Below are 15,371 nucleotides of genomic sequence, written 5' to 3'. Positions count from 1 at the left end.
AGCAGTTATCATGGGCGACTTTAATCTACATATTGATTGGGCTAACCAAACTGGTAGTAATGCGGTGGAGGAGGATTTCCTGGAGTGTATTAGGGATGGTTTTCTTGACCAATATGTCGAGGAACCAACTAGAGAGCTGGTCATCCTAGACTATGTGATGTGTAATGAGAAGGGACTAATTAGCAATCTTGTTGTGCGAGGCCCCTTGGGGAAGAGTGACCATAATATGGTAGAATTCTTTATTAAGATGGAGAGTGACACAATTAATTCGGAAACTAGGGTCCTGAACTTAAGGAAAGGTAACTTCGACGGTATGAGACGGGAATTGGCTACAATAGACTGGCAAAGGACACTTAAAGGGTTGACAGTGGATAAGCAATGGCAAACATTTAAAGATCACATGGATGAACTTCAGCAATTGTACATCCCTGTCTGGAGTAAAAATAAAACGGGGAAAAAGAAATTAAGGATAGTGTTAAAACCAAGGAAGAGGCATATAAATTGGCTATAAAAAGTAACAAACCTGAGGACTGGGAGAAATTTAGAATTCAACAGAGGAGGACTAAGGGTTTAAGAGGGGGAAAATAGAATACGAGGGGAAGCTTGCAGGGAACATAAAAACTGCAAAAGCTTCTATAAATATGTGAAGAGAAAAAGATTAGTGAAGACAAATGTAGGTCCCTTGCAGTCGGATTCAGGTGAATTTATAATGGGGAACAAAGAAATGGAAGAGCAACTGAACAAATACTTCGGTTCTGTCTTCACGAAGGAAGATACAAATAACCTTCCGAATGTACTAGGGGACAGTGGGTCTCGTGAGAAGGAGGAACTAAGGGATATCCTTATTAGGCGGGAAATTGTGTTAGGGAAATTGATGGGATTGAAGGCCGCTAATTCCCCGGGGCCTGAAAGTCTGCATCCTAGAGTACTTAAGGAAGTGGCCCCAGAAATAGTGGACGCATTGATGATCATTTTCCAACAGTCTATCGACTCTGGATCAGTTCCTATGGACTGGAGGGTAGCTAAATTAAAAAAGGAGGGAGAGAGCAAACGGGTAATTATAGACCGGTTAGCCTGACATCAGTAGTGGGGAAAATATTGGAATCAATCATTAAGGATGAAATAGCAGTGCATTTGGAAAGCAGTGACAGGATCGGTCCAAGTCAGCATGGAATTATGAAAGGAAAATCATGCTAGACGAATCTTCTGGAATTTTTTGAGGATGTAACTAGCAGAGTGGACAAGGGAGAACCAGTGGATGTGGTGTATTTGGACTTTCAAAAGGCTTTTGACAAGGTCCCACACAAGAGATTGGTGTGCAAAGTCAAAGCGCTTGGTATTGGGGGTAATGTACTGACGTGGATAGAGAACTGGTTCGCAGACAGGAAGCAGAGAGTCGGGATAAACGGGTCCTTTTCAGAATGGCAGGCAGTGACTAGTGGAGTGCCGCAGGGTTCAGTGCTGGGACCCCAGCTCTTTACAATATACATTAACGATTTGGATGAAGAAATTGAGTGTAATATCTCCAAGTTTGCAGATGACACATAAGAATTAGGAACAGGAGTAGGCCATCTAGCCCCTCGAGCCTGCTCCGCCATTCAACAAGATCATGGCTGATCTGGCCGTGGACTCACCTCCACTTACCCACCCGCTCCCCATAACCCTTAATTCCCTTATTGGTTAAAAATCTATCTATCTGTGATTTGAATACATTCAATGAGCTAGCCTCAACTGCTTCCTTGGGCAGAGAATTCCACAGATTCACAACCCTCTGGGAGAAGAAATTCCTTCTCAACTCGGTTTTAAATTGGCTCCCCTATATTTTGAGGCTGTGCCCCCTAGTTCTAGTCTCCCCGACCAGTGGAAACAACCTCTCTGCCTCGATCTTGTCTATCCCTTTCATTATTTTAAATGTTTCCATAAGATCACCCCTCATCCTTCTGAACTCCAACGAGTAAAGACCCAGTGTACTCAATCTATCATCAAACGGTAACCCTCTCATCTCCGGAATCTGCCTAGTGAATCGTTTCTGTACCCCTTCTAAAGCTAGTATATGACCAAAACTGCACGCAGTACTCCAGGTGCGGCCTCACTAATACCCTATACAGTTGCAGCAGGACCTCCCTGCTTTTGTACTCCATCCCTCTCGCAATGAAGGCCAACATTCCATTCGCCTTCCTGATTACCTGCTGCACCTGCAAACTACCTTTTTGGACCACCAGGTCTCTCTGCCCCGCAGCATGTTGCAATTTCTCCCCATTCAAATAATATTCCCTTTTACTGTTTTTTTTCCAAGGTGAATGACCTCACATTTTCCGAAATTGTATTCCATCTGCCAAACCTTAGCCCATTCACTTAACCTATCTAAATCTCTTTGCAGCCTCTCTGTGTCCTCTACACAACCCGCTTTCCCACTAATCTTTGTGTCATCTGCAAATTTTGTTACACTACACTACACTAAACTGGGTGGCGGTGTGAGCTGTGAGGGGGACGCTAAGAGGCTGCAGGGTGATTTGGACAGGTTAGGTGAGCGGGCAAATTCATGGCAGATGCAGTATTATGTGGATAAATGTGAGGTTATCCATTTTGGGGGCAAAAACACGAAGGCAGAATATTATCTGAATGGTGGCAAATTAGGAAAAGGGGAGGTGCAACGAGACCTGGGTGTCATGGTTCATCAGTCATTGAAGCTTGGCATGCAGGTACAACAGGCAGTGAAGAAGGCAAATGGTATGTTGTCCTTCATAGAAACATAGAAAATAGGTGCAGGAGTAGGCCATTCGGCCCTTCTAGCCTGCACCGCCATTCAATGAGTTCATGGCTGAACATGCAACTTCAGTACCCCATTCCTGCTTTCTCACCATACCCCTTGATTCCACGAGTAGGAAGGACTCCATCTAACTCCTTTTTGAATATATTTAGTGAATTGGCCTCAACAACTTTCTGTGGTAGAGAATTCCACAGGTTCACCACTCTCTGGGTGAAGAAATTCCTCCTCATCTCGGTCCTAAATGGCTTACCCCTTATCCTTAGACTGTGTCCCCTGGTTCTGGACTTCCCCAACATTGGGAACATTCTTCCTGCATCTAACCTGTCTAACCCCATCAGAATTTTAAACGTTTCTATGAGGTCCCCTCTCATTCTTCTGAACTCCAGTGAATACAAGCCCAGTTGATCCAGTCTTTCTTGATAGGTCAGTCCCGCCATCCCGGGAATCAGTCTGGTGAACCTTCGCTGCACTCCCTCAATAGCAAGAATGTCCTTCCTCAGGTTAGGAGACCAAAACTGTACACAATACTCCAGGTGTGGCCTCACCAAGGCCCTGTACAACTGTAGCAACACCTCCCTGCCCCTGTACTCAAATCCCCTCGCTATGAAGGCCAACATGCCATTTGCTTTCTTAACCGCCTGCTGTACCTGCATGCCAACCTTCAATGACTGATGTACCATGACACCCAGGTCTCGTTGCACCTCCCCTTTTCCTAATCTGTCACCATTCAGATAATAGTCTGTCTCTCTGTTTTTACCACCAAAGTGGATAACCTCACATTTATCCACATTATACTTCATCTGCCATGCATTTGCCCACTCACCTAACCTGTCCAAGTCACTCTGCAGCCTCATAGCATCCTCCTCGCAGCTCACACTGTCACCCAACTTAGTGTCATCCGCAAATTTGGAGATACTACATTTAATCCCCTCGTCGAAATCATTAATATACAGTGTAAACAGCTGGGGCCCCAGCACAGAACCTTGCGGTACCCCACTAGTCACTGCCTGCCATTCTGAAAAGTACCCATTTACTCCTACTCTTTGCTTCCTGTCTGACAACCAGTTCTCAATCCATGTCAGCACACTACCCCCAATCCCATGTGCTTTAACTTTGCACATTAATCTCTTGTGTGGGACCTTGTCGAAAGCCTTCTGAAAATCCAAATATACCACATCAACTGGTTCTCCCTTGTCCACTCTACTGGAAACATCCTCAAAAAATTCCAGAAGATTTGTCAAGCATGATTTCCCTTTCACAAATCCATGCTGACTTGGACCTATCATATCACCTCTTTCCAAATGCACTGCTATGACATCCTTAATAATTGATTCCATCATTTTACCCACTACCGATGTCAGGCTGACCGGTCTATAATTCCCTGTTATCTCTCTCCCTCCTTTTTTAAAAAGTGGGGTTACATAGCTAGGGGATTTGAGTACAGGAGCAGGGAGGTCTTACTGCAGTTGTACAGGGCCTTAGTGAGGCCTCACCTGGAATATTGTGTTCAGTTTTGGTCTCCTAATCTGAGGAAGGACGTTCTTGCTATTGAGGGAGTGCAGCGAAGGTTCACCAGACTAATCTCAGGGATGGCTGGACTGACATATGAGAAGAGACTGGATCACTGGGCCTTTATTCACTGGAGTTTAGAAGGATGAGAGGGGATCTCATAGAAATGTATAAGATGCTGAGGGGACTAGACAGGTTAGATGCGGGAAGAATGTTCCCGATGTTGGGGAGGTCCAGAACCAGGGGACATAGTCTTAGGATAAGGGGTAGGCCATTTAGGACTGAGATGAGGAGAAACTTCTTCACTCACAGAGTTGTTAACCTGTGGAATTCCCTGCCGCTGAGAGTTGTTGATGCCAGTTCATTGTATATATTCAAGAGGGTGTTAGATATGGCCCTTACGGCTAAGGGGATCAAAGGGTATGGAGAGAAAGCAGGATCGGGGTACTGAGGGAATGATCAGCCATGATCTTATTGAATGGCGGTGCAGGCTCAAAGGGCTAAATGGCCTACTCCTGCACCTATTTTCTGTGTTTCTATGTTTGGCATACCAGCAAGGCAGCATTGTGCTAGGGCCATCCAGTTTCAGGCCCTTCAGAATAGTGGCTTGGAGAAGCTGCTGAGCCCAACAGTTTGAAAATAGTCAAATTGACAGATAACTTGTTGATATGATAACAAGCTGCACCCATTCCCACCAATGAACTATCAATCCTGGGGCTTGGATCACACACAATAAAAGAATAAAAAATTACCACTTCTCTCATCAGCACAGACTGAGTTAATATTTAAAGTCTCAGCCCGAAGAATTTTTGCCAGATCTGATAAACCCAGACCAAGTTGGGTTCATCCAAAAAAGCAATTTCTTTAGTTTATACCATATATTCCAATGTGTGAGTCACATCTTGAATTATATTTGTTTCCCTAGCAAGTTTTGACGAGTGTCTTTTATAACTGATTGGCAGCCGATAGCCCAGATATCTTCAAACTGGTCTGATTGCATTGGAAGTAGGGTCCCCTTTCTTCCCTTGGGTGAAAGAGAAGACAGAAAGAGAGGTCCATTCAGCAGATGCTCAGTTGGTGGGGGGGGGGGGAGGGGGAGAGGAAACAGAGCAACATAAATAATAATTAATTCATCTTCAAAAAGTATTTTGTTCCTCCAGACATCCAGTACAGCAAGAATTATAAAACCGCCATTTTTTCTCAAACTCTTGGTTCAGATCACATCAGGTGATATCAAAGAAATTTGCGCTCACTTTTAAAAAAAAGTTCCAGCTCCAGCGTCAAAAATAATTTCATGTGAAAATACCTCAAAGTAAAATAGTAACTAGAGGTTTAAAATGTACTCTTTTGTGTGCAACTCCTAACACAATTTACTGTGACCATCTCAGAATGTCTGCACTCATTGGTGTAGCAGTCTCTCTTGGGCAAACAGGCTACCCCAGAAATACAATCGAAACTCCTTTGAAGTTATATGAAACAAAAATCTGCATTTCCCTTATCAATATTAAATGTATAGTCAAACTTACGATAGTTACCATGCAATATGAAATCTAGAGCCAGTTATGTCAATTAGCACCTTCGACTCCCTAATGTGTTCCTCCCAACAATTCATACCTTATTAAATCTACCACAGCCCACCTGCCTGGTCTTTGAGCTCACGGCCTTTCCTCTGAGAAATATCTGTTTAACTGGCATTTTACCCCTCACATGCTGTTTCTAGCAAGAGAGAATACAAATAAAATATGTCACAGCAATACACAAAGAAGTTTCATTGTGCACACAGTGGGGAGGGTGGCGGGACGGGGAAAGGAGAATGGGACGGGGCGGGGGGGGGGGGCGGCGATCAATGGCAGTAGCACAAAATGGGTTGATAGCGAATCGGCAGCCTGTTTTACACCACGCTCAGTTTCTTTTCCGTTGACTTCAGACATCTAATAAATCCAAACAACTTGATAGTAACACTACAAAATAATGGAAAGGGCCATGAAGCTCCAATCTATGTGCCGGCTGTGAATATTTCTTGACAACCACCTAGCTGGTATGCAATTCCTGCACAAAAACAGTGATACTAACGCACGTATGGATATGTTAGTGTAATGATTATGGTACTGGACTCTGCTAGTAATCCAGAGGTCATGAGTCTAAATACCACCGTGACAAATTATGAAACTGAATTCAATGGTCTAGAACTTGTACTTCGTTGTGCCTGGTTTATGGGCATAAAATGGGTGCAGCGAGGCTCAATTTCAGAGACTAACATCCTGCACCCCAAGAACACCTGAAAAACGCCCCACTCGAAATTGAGTTGGGCCATTTTTAAGGCATCATGGGTGGTCACCTAAAGGAAAAAAAACTTTAAACTAATAGACATTACAGGTGCCTTTTTATGTAAATGAGGGGATCAGTGCTTGTTTTAGGTTCCCTCACTGAAATTGGTCCCATTTTCCTTCTCCCTCATTAGCACTGGTAATCCCAAAGAGTCAAATCCAAACAAATGATTGAAGGCATGGCAATAATTGAATAAACAAGTCTTCCTCAGTTTGGAGGCAATTACTCAAACCTTCCTCAAACAATTCAATATTTTTTTATCGGCATGAACAACAATTTGTAGATCCTGAAAGTAAAAAGAAATAAATAACATATATCTGATTGAAACACTTACCAAAGGGGGAGGTTTTGAAATGAGATGCCAAAATACTGACTTTTCCTGTAATCAGTTCATAACTGATTTCCTTCAGGAACTCATTTGTGGTGAGCATGCTCTCTGCCAGCACTCTGGATTGGTAGTGACCTGAAGAAAACAAACTGATTTATTCATTGCTATGACAACTGTTTATTGCTGAAATCAGTAATACTCTATAAAATATGTAGTTTGTTACTTTAAGTTCAGTACTGGATGAGATATTCAATTGGAAGGTTAAACAAAATCTAAATTGAAAAAGTTTGGGCTATCTGGGTATGCACAATTTAATTAGTTACAAGCATCTTCTGTATTTCTGCCAAACGTTTTTTTAACAGTGCAATTATATCAGTGATACAGAATAGTGACTTGGAGAAGGTGCTGACAATAACAGTTTGAAGCAGATAAATTAAGATCAGTAGAGATTCATAATGGGATTGCTCCATGTGCATCCATTAGGGCTAACTCCCATGCAATTTGCCTTGTAAAGGGTGTGGAGAGGTTCTTCTCCTTACAAGGCAGGCCAGAAAATCACAGAGACAGCAGATACCTAGTGCTTCTGGTAGGTTCCATCGGTCTCTCGTCAGAATTCCTGCGAATGTTTGGCAGAACCCACGAAGAAATCCAGGGTCAGGATGCTTAAAATTATATCGTATACATTTGAACTGTTTGATTTTTAAAAGGGTCCTAATAGCAAACTTCTCAGTTGTATTTTATTAGTGTGCTGCTCACACTCCAACTGGAATGATGGAAGTCTATGGTATAATTTTTCAAGACTCTGCTGTTGTCATAGAACCCCATTTATGGCGCATGTGGTTTGAAGAATTACCATCGCCGAATCCCCACCATCAACATCCTGGGGGTCACCATTGACCAGAAACTTAACTGGACCAGCCACATAAATACTGTGGCAACAAGAACAGGTTAGAGACTGGATATTGTGCAGCGAGTGTCTCACCTCCTGACTCCCCGAAACCTTTCCACCATCTACAAGGCACAAGTCAGGAGTGTGATGGAATACTCTCCACTTGCCTGGATGAGTGCAGCTCCAGTAACACTCAAGAAGCTCGACACAATCCAGGAAAAGCACACCGCTTGATTGGCGCCCCATCCATCACCTTAAACATTCACTCCCTCCACCATCAGTGCACTGTGGCTGCAGCGTGCACCATCTACAAGATGCACTGCAGCAATTCGCCAAGACTTCTTCGGTAGCACCTCCCAAACCCATGACCCTTTACCACCTAAAAAGACAAGGGCAGCAGGCACATGGGAGCACCATCACCTGCAAGTTCCCCTCCAAGTTACACACCATCCTGACTTGGAAGTATATCGCGATCCCTTCATCGTCGCTGGGTCAAAATCCTGGAACTCCCTCCCTAGCAGCACTGTGGGAATACCTTCACCACACAGACTGCAGCAGTTCAAGAAGACGACACAACACCAGCTTTTCAAGGGCAATTAGGAATGGGCAATAAATTCTGGCCTTGCCAGCGATGCCCACATCCCATGAACAAATAAAAAAAGAGTAAAGTCAGCCGTATTATTTCAACAGCCTCATATTCAACTCACTATCTGAGCAATTATACTACACAACCAAGACCTGTGTCAAATGTCTGGCTAGCAGCTGAAGATCTGAAATGCTGTACAGTGGCAGCACCTATTTCGATAACCTATAACCAAGTAAATCAGATAATGAACAATTTGGATCAAATGGCTGGCTAGATGCAAATAAATACAAAAAATGTTTTGAAAAATTAACATATCAATAACAATGCTGTAATTCCACAATAAGTATTTTAATAAGGAAATTATGTGCCACTGATGTCATGACCTGATGGCTTGCATCCTAAGAGAAGTAGCAGCAGGGATTGTGGATGCATTGGTTGTAATTTACCGAAATTCCCTGGATGCTGGGGAGGTCCCAGCAGATTGGAAAACTGCAAATGTAACACCCCTATTCAAAAAAGGAGGCAGACAAAAAGCTGGAAACTATAGACCAGTTAGCCTAACATCTGCGGTTGGGAAAATGTTGGGAGTCCATTATTAAAGAAGCAGTAATAGGACATTTGGAAAAGCAAAATTTGGTCAGGCAAAGTCAGCATGGATTTATGAAGAGGAAGTCATGTTTGACAAATTTGCTGGAATTCTTCGAGGATGTAACGGACAGGGTAAATAAAGGGGAACCAGTGGATGTGGTGTATTTGGACTTCCAGAAGGCATTTGACAAGGTGTCACACAGAAGGTTACTGCACAAGATAAAAGTTCACAGGGATGGGGGTAATATATTAGCATGGATAGAAGATTGTCTGACAAACAGAAAACAGAAAGTCGGGATAAATGGTTCATACTCTGGTTGGCAATCAGTAACGAGTGGGGTGCCGCAGGGATCAGTGCTGGGACCCCAACTATTTACAATCTATATTAACAACTTGGAAGAGGGGACTGAATGCAACGTAGCTAAGTATGCTGACGATACAAAGATGGGAAGAAGGGTAATGTGTGAGGAGGACATAAAGAGGAGGACGCTTCCGGTGTCTCTGATGAATACGTGTGCGGGAAGTGTATCCGCCTGCAGCTCCTGACGGACCGCATTGCGGCACTGGAGCTGCGGGTGGATTTACTCTGGAGCATCCACGATGCTGAGAATGATGTGAATAGCACGTTTAGTGAGTTGGTCTTACCGCAGGTAAAGGGTACACAGCCAGATAGGGAATGGGTGACCAACAGGAAGAGCAGTGCAAGGAAAGTAGTGCAGGGGTCCCCTGCGGTCATCCCCCTGCAAAACAGATACACCTCTTTGTGTACTGTTGTGGGGGATGACTCATCAAAGGAGGGCAGCAGCAGCCAGGTTCATGACACCGTGGGTGGCTCTGCTGCACAGGAATGCAGGAAAAAGAGTGGGAGAGCTATAGTGATAGGGGATTCAATTGTAAGGGGAATAGAAAGACGTTTCTGCGGCCGCAACCGAGACTCTAGGATGGTATGTTGCCTCCCTGGTGCAAGGGTCAAGGATGTCTCGGAGTGGGTGCAGGGCATTCTGAAAAGGGAGGGTGAACAGCCAGTTTTTGTGGTGCATATAGGTACCAACGATATAGGTAAAAAACAGGATGAGGTCCTACAAGATGAATTTAGGGAGCTAGGAGCTAAATTAAAAAGTAGGACCTCAAAAGTAGTAATCTCAGGATTGCTACCAGAGCCACGTGCTAGTCAGAGTAGGAATCGCAGGACAGCTCAGATGAATACATGGCTTGAGGAATGATGCAGAAGTGAGAGATTCAAATTCCTGGGACATTGGAACCAGTTCTGGGGGAGGTGGGACCGCTACCATCTGGACGGTCTGCACCTGGACAGGACTGGAATCAATGTCCTAGGGGGAGAGTTTGCTAGTGCTGTTGGGGAGGAGTTAAACTAATATGGCAGGGGGATGGGAACCTATGCAGGGAGACAGAGGGAAGTAGAATGGAGGCAGAAGCAAAAGATAGAAAGGAGAAAAGTAAAAGTGGAGAGCAGAAAAACCTAAGGCAAAAAGCAAAAAGGGCCACATTACAGCAAAATTCTAAAGGGGCAAAGTGTGTTAGAAAGACAAGCCTGAAGGCTCTGTGCCTCAATGCAAGAAATATTCGGAAAAAGGTGGACGAATTAACTGCGCAGATAGCAGTTAACGGGTATGATGTAATTGGCATCACGGAGACATGGCTCCAGGATGACCAAGGCTGGGAACTCAACATCCAGGAGTATTCAACATTTAGGAAGGATAGACAGAAAGGAAAAGGAGGCGGGGTGGCATTGCTGGTTAAAGAGGAAATTAATGCAATAGTAAGAAAGGACATCAGCTTGGATTATGTGGAATCGGTATGGGTGGAGCTACGGAATACCAAGGGGCAGAAAATGCTAGTAGGAGTTGTGTACAGACCACCAAACAGTAGTAGTGAGGTTGGAGACAGCATCAAACAAGAAATTAGGGATGCATGCAATAAAGGTACAGCAGTTATCATGGGTGACTTTAATCTACATATTGATTGGGCTAACCAAACTGGTAGCAATGCGATGGAGAAGGATTTCCTGGAGTGTATTCGGGATGGTTTTCAAGACCAATATGTCGAGGAACCAACTAGGGAGCTGGCCATCCTAGACTGGGTGATGCGTAATGAGAAAGGACTAATTAGCAATCTTGTTGTGCGAGGCCCCTTGGGGAAGAGTGACCATAATATGGTAGAATTCTTTATTAAGATGGAGAGTGACACAGTTAATTCAGAAACTAGGGCCCTGAACTTAAGAAAAGGTAACTTCGATGGTTTGAGGCGTGAATTGGCTAGAATAGACCGGCAAGTGATACTTAAAGGGTTGACGGTGGATAGGCAATGGCAAACATTTAAAGATCACATGGATGAACTTCAGCAATATTTCATCCCTGTCTGGAGTAAAAATAAAATGGGGAAGGTGTCTCAACTGTGGCTAACAAGGGAAATTAACGATAGTGTTAAATCCAAGGAAGAGGCATATAAATTGGCCAGAAAAAGCAGCAGACCTGAGGACTGGGAGAAATTTAGAATTCAGCAGAGGAGGACAAAGGGTTTAATTAAGAGGCGGAAAATAGAGTACGAGAAGAAGTTTGCCGGGAACATAAAAACTGACTGCAAAAGCTTCTATAGATATGTGAAGAGAAAAAGATTAGTGAAGACAAACGTCGGTCCCTTGCAGTTGGATTCAGGTGAATTTATGATGGGGAACAAAGAAATGGCAGACCAATTGAACAAATTCTTTGATTCTATCTTCACGAAGGAAGACACAAATAACCTTCTGGAAGTACTGGGGGACAGTGGGTCTAGTGAGAAGGAGGAACTGAAGGATATCCTTATTGGCGGGAAATTGTGTTGGGGAAATTGATGGGATTGAAGGCCGATAAATCCCTGGGGCCTGATAGTCTGCATCCCAGAATACTTAAGGAAGTGCCCCTAGAAATAGTGGATGCATTGGTGATCATTTTCCAACAGTCTATCGACTCTGGATCAGTTCCTATGGACTGGAGGGTAGCTAATGTAACACTACTTTTTAAAAAGGGACGGAGAGAGAAAGCAGGTTAGCCTGACATCAGTAGTGGGGAAAATGTTGGAATCAATTATTAAGGATGAAATAGCAGCACATTTGGAAAGCAGTGACAGGATCGATCCAAGTCAGCATGGATTTATGAATGGGAAATCATGCTTGACAAATCTTCTGGAATTTTTTGAGGATATAACTAGTAGAGTGGACAAGGGAGAACCAGTGGATATGGTGTATTTGGACTTTCAAAAGGCTTTGAACAAGGTCCCACACAAGAGATTGGTGTGCAAAATCAAAGCACATGGTATTGGGAGTAATATCTGACGTGGATAGAGAACTGGTTGGCAGACAGGAAGCAGAGAGTCGGGATAAACAGGTCCTTTTCAAAATGGCAGGCAGTGACTAGTAGAGTGCCATAGGGCTCAGTGCTGGGACCCCAGCTCTTTACAATATACATCAATGATTTAGATGAAGGAATTGAATGTAATCTCCAAGTTTGCAGATGACACTAAACTGGGTGGCCATGTGAGCTGTGAGGGGGATGCCAAGAGGCTGCAGGATGACTTGGACAGGTTAGGTGAGTGGGCAAATGCATGGCAGATGCACTATAATGTGGATAAATGTGAGGTTATCCACTTTGGGGGCAAAAACGCAAAGACACGTTATTATCTGAATTGCGGCAGATTAGGAAAAGGGGAGGTGCAACGCGATCTGGGTGTCATGGTTCATCAGTCATTGAAAGTTAGCATACAGATACAGCAGGCGGTGAAGAAGGTAAATGGTATGTTGGTCTTCATAACTAGGGGATTTGAGTATGGGAGCAGGGAGGTCTTACTGCAGTTGTACAGGGCCTTTATGAGGCCTCACCTGGAATATTGTGTTTAGTTTTGGTCTCCTAATCTGAGGAAGGACGTTCTTGCTATTGAGGGAGCGCAGCGAAGGTTCACCAGACTGATTCCCGGGATGGCTGGACTGACATATGAGGAGAGACTGGATCAACTGGGCCTTTATACATTGGAGTTTGAAAGGATGAGAGGGGATCACGTGGAAACAGGTAAGGTTCTGACGGGACTGGACAGGTTAAATGTGGGTGGAATATTCCAGATGTTGGGGAAGTTTAGAACCAGAGGACAGTCTTAGGATAAGGGGTAGGCCATTTAGGACTGAGATGAGGAGAAACTTCTTCACTCAGAGAGTTGTTAACCTGTGGAATTCCCTGCTGCAGAGAGTTGTTGATGCCAGTTCATTGGATATATTCAAGAGGGAGTTCGATATGGCCCTTAAAGCTAAGGGGATCAAGGAGGTATGGAAAGGCAGCAGGAAAGGGGTACTGAGGGAATGATCAGCCATGATCTTATTGAATGGTGGTGCAGCTCGAAGAGCCGAATGGCCTACTCCTGCAGCTATTTTCTATGTTTCTATGTCTATGTTTCTAAGAGGCTGCAGGAGGACATAGACAGGCTAAATGAGTGGGCAAGAATTTGGCAGATGGAGTATAATGTTGGAAAATGTGAGGTCATGCACTTTGGCAGAAAAAAAAATCAAAGAGCAAGTTATTATTTAAATGGAGAAAGATTGCAAAGTGCTGCAGCACAGCGGGACCTGGGGGTACTTGTGTATGAAACTCAAAAGGATAGTATGCAAGTACAGCAAGTGATCAGGAAGGCCAATGGAATCTTGGCCTTTATTGCAAAGAGGATGGAGTATAAAAGCAGGGAAGTCTTGTTACAGCTGTACAGGGTATTGGTGAGGCCACACCTGAAATACTACGTGCAGTTTTGGTTTCCATATTTGAAAGGATATACTTGCTGTGGAGGCAGTTCAGAGAAGGTTCATTAGGTTGATTCCGGGGATGAGGGTGTTGACTTATGAGGAAAGGTTGAGTAGGTTGGGCCTCGACTCATTGGAATTCAGAAGAATGAGGGGTGACCTTATCAAAACATATAAGATTATGAGGGGGCTGAACAAGGTGGATGCAGAGAGGATGTTTCCCCTGGTGGGGGAGACTAGAACTAGAGAGCATGATCTTACGATAAGGTGCCGCACATTTAGAACTGAGATGAGGAGAAATTTCTTCTCTCAGAGGGTTGTAAATCTGTGGAATTCGCTGCCTCAGAGAGCTGTGGAAGCTGGAACATTGAATAAATTTAAGACAGAAATAGACAGTTTCTTAAACAATAAGGGGATAAGGGGTTATGGGGACTGGGCAGGGAAGTGGAACTGTCCATGATTAGATCAGCCATGATCTTATTGAATGGCGGAGCAGGCTCGAGGGACCTACTCCTACTCCTATTTTTTATGTTCTTCTGCTTCGCATCAGTTTACATTTTATTTTAATTGGATGATTTCAAACAATTCTAAAATTCTACTTACCTAATACCACCACACAGAACTCATTGCCTCTCATCTTTGATGTACAAATGACTACCACGTAGTTTGGTACTTTCTGTTGTAGATGTACATCCCCAAATGTCCTCAAGGTCTCTGAAATGCCTTCTGCCAGGGAATTCTGGGTAAAAACAACTTGTACCAAATCTCGTGAAACACTGGCAGCAAGCCGAGCTAGCCAGGGTAGTTGTCCTGGAGACACAGTGGAACAAGGGCCTCCCAGTTGTAAAGATCTGTCTTTAAGGCTCGAGTCCTGTATTGCTTTCAGCATAATCTGTTCAAACTCTTCCCTGAGAGGCATCTGGTCTGGTCCTGAAATAAGCAAATATATCACCATTATTGAAGTATGAAATACACAAGTGTAGCCAGATAACACAACCATAGTTACATAGAAACATAGAAACATAGAAAATAGGTGCAGGAGTAGGCCATTCGGCCCTTCTAGCCTGCACCGCCATTCAATGAGTTCATGGCTGAACATTCAACTTCAGTACCCCATTCCTGCTTTCTCGCCATACCCCTTGATCCCCCTAGCAGTAAGGACCTCATCTAACTCCTTTTTGAATATATTTAGTGAATTGGCCTCAACAACTTTCTGTGGTAGAGAATTCCACAGGTTCACCACTCTCTGGGTGAAGAAGTTCCTCCGCATCTCGGTCCTAAATGGCTTACCCCTTATCCTTAGACTGTGACCCCTGGTTCTGGACTTCCCCAACATTGGGAACATTCTTCCTGCATCTAACCTGTCTAACCCCGTCAGAATTTTATATGTTTCTATGAGGTCCCCTCTCATTCTTCTGAACTCCAGTGAATACAAGCCCAGTTGATCCAGTCTTTCTTGATAGGTCAGTCCCGCCATCCCGGGAATCAGTCTGGTGAACCTTCGCTGCACTCCCTCAATAGCAAGAATGTCCTTCCTCAGGTTAGGAGACCAAAACTGTACACAATACTCCAGGTGTGGCCTCACCAATGCCCTGT

General features: G+C 44.1%; 1 protein-coding gene across 3 annotated transcripts in view; it reads right to left on the bottom strand.

Moving 5' to 3' along the window:
- The window catches only part of greb1l (GREB1 like retinoic acid receptor coactivator), a 398,395-nt gene that overhangs the window by 94,037 nt on the left and 288,987 nt on the right, over nucleotides 1–15,371 (bottom strand). For all 3 annotated transcript variants that reach the window (XM_070892951.1, XM_070892964.1, XM_070892957.1), the window contains 2 exons: nucleotides 14,379–14,705; nucleotides 6,942–7,070 (listed from right to left, as the gene is read on the bottom strand). In XM_070892951.1, the coding sequence (XP_070749052.1) occupies nucleotides 6,942–7,070; nucleotides 14,379–14,705 (456 nt within the window). The remainder of the gene's footprint in view (nucleotides 1–6,941; nucleotides 7,071–14,378; nucleotides 14,706–15,371) is intronic.

This window comes from Pristiophorus japonicus, chromosome 1 (assembly GCF_044704955.1).
Source record: "Pristiophorus japonicus isolate sPriJap1 chromosome 1, sPriJap1.hap1, whole genome shotgun sequence".
NCBI lineage: Eukaryota > Metazoa > Chordata > Chondrichthyes > Pristiophoridae > Pristiophorus > Pristiophorus japonicus.
This window is presented reverse-complemented; position numbering and strand designations above follow the sequence as displayed.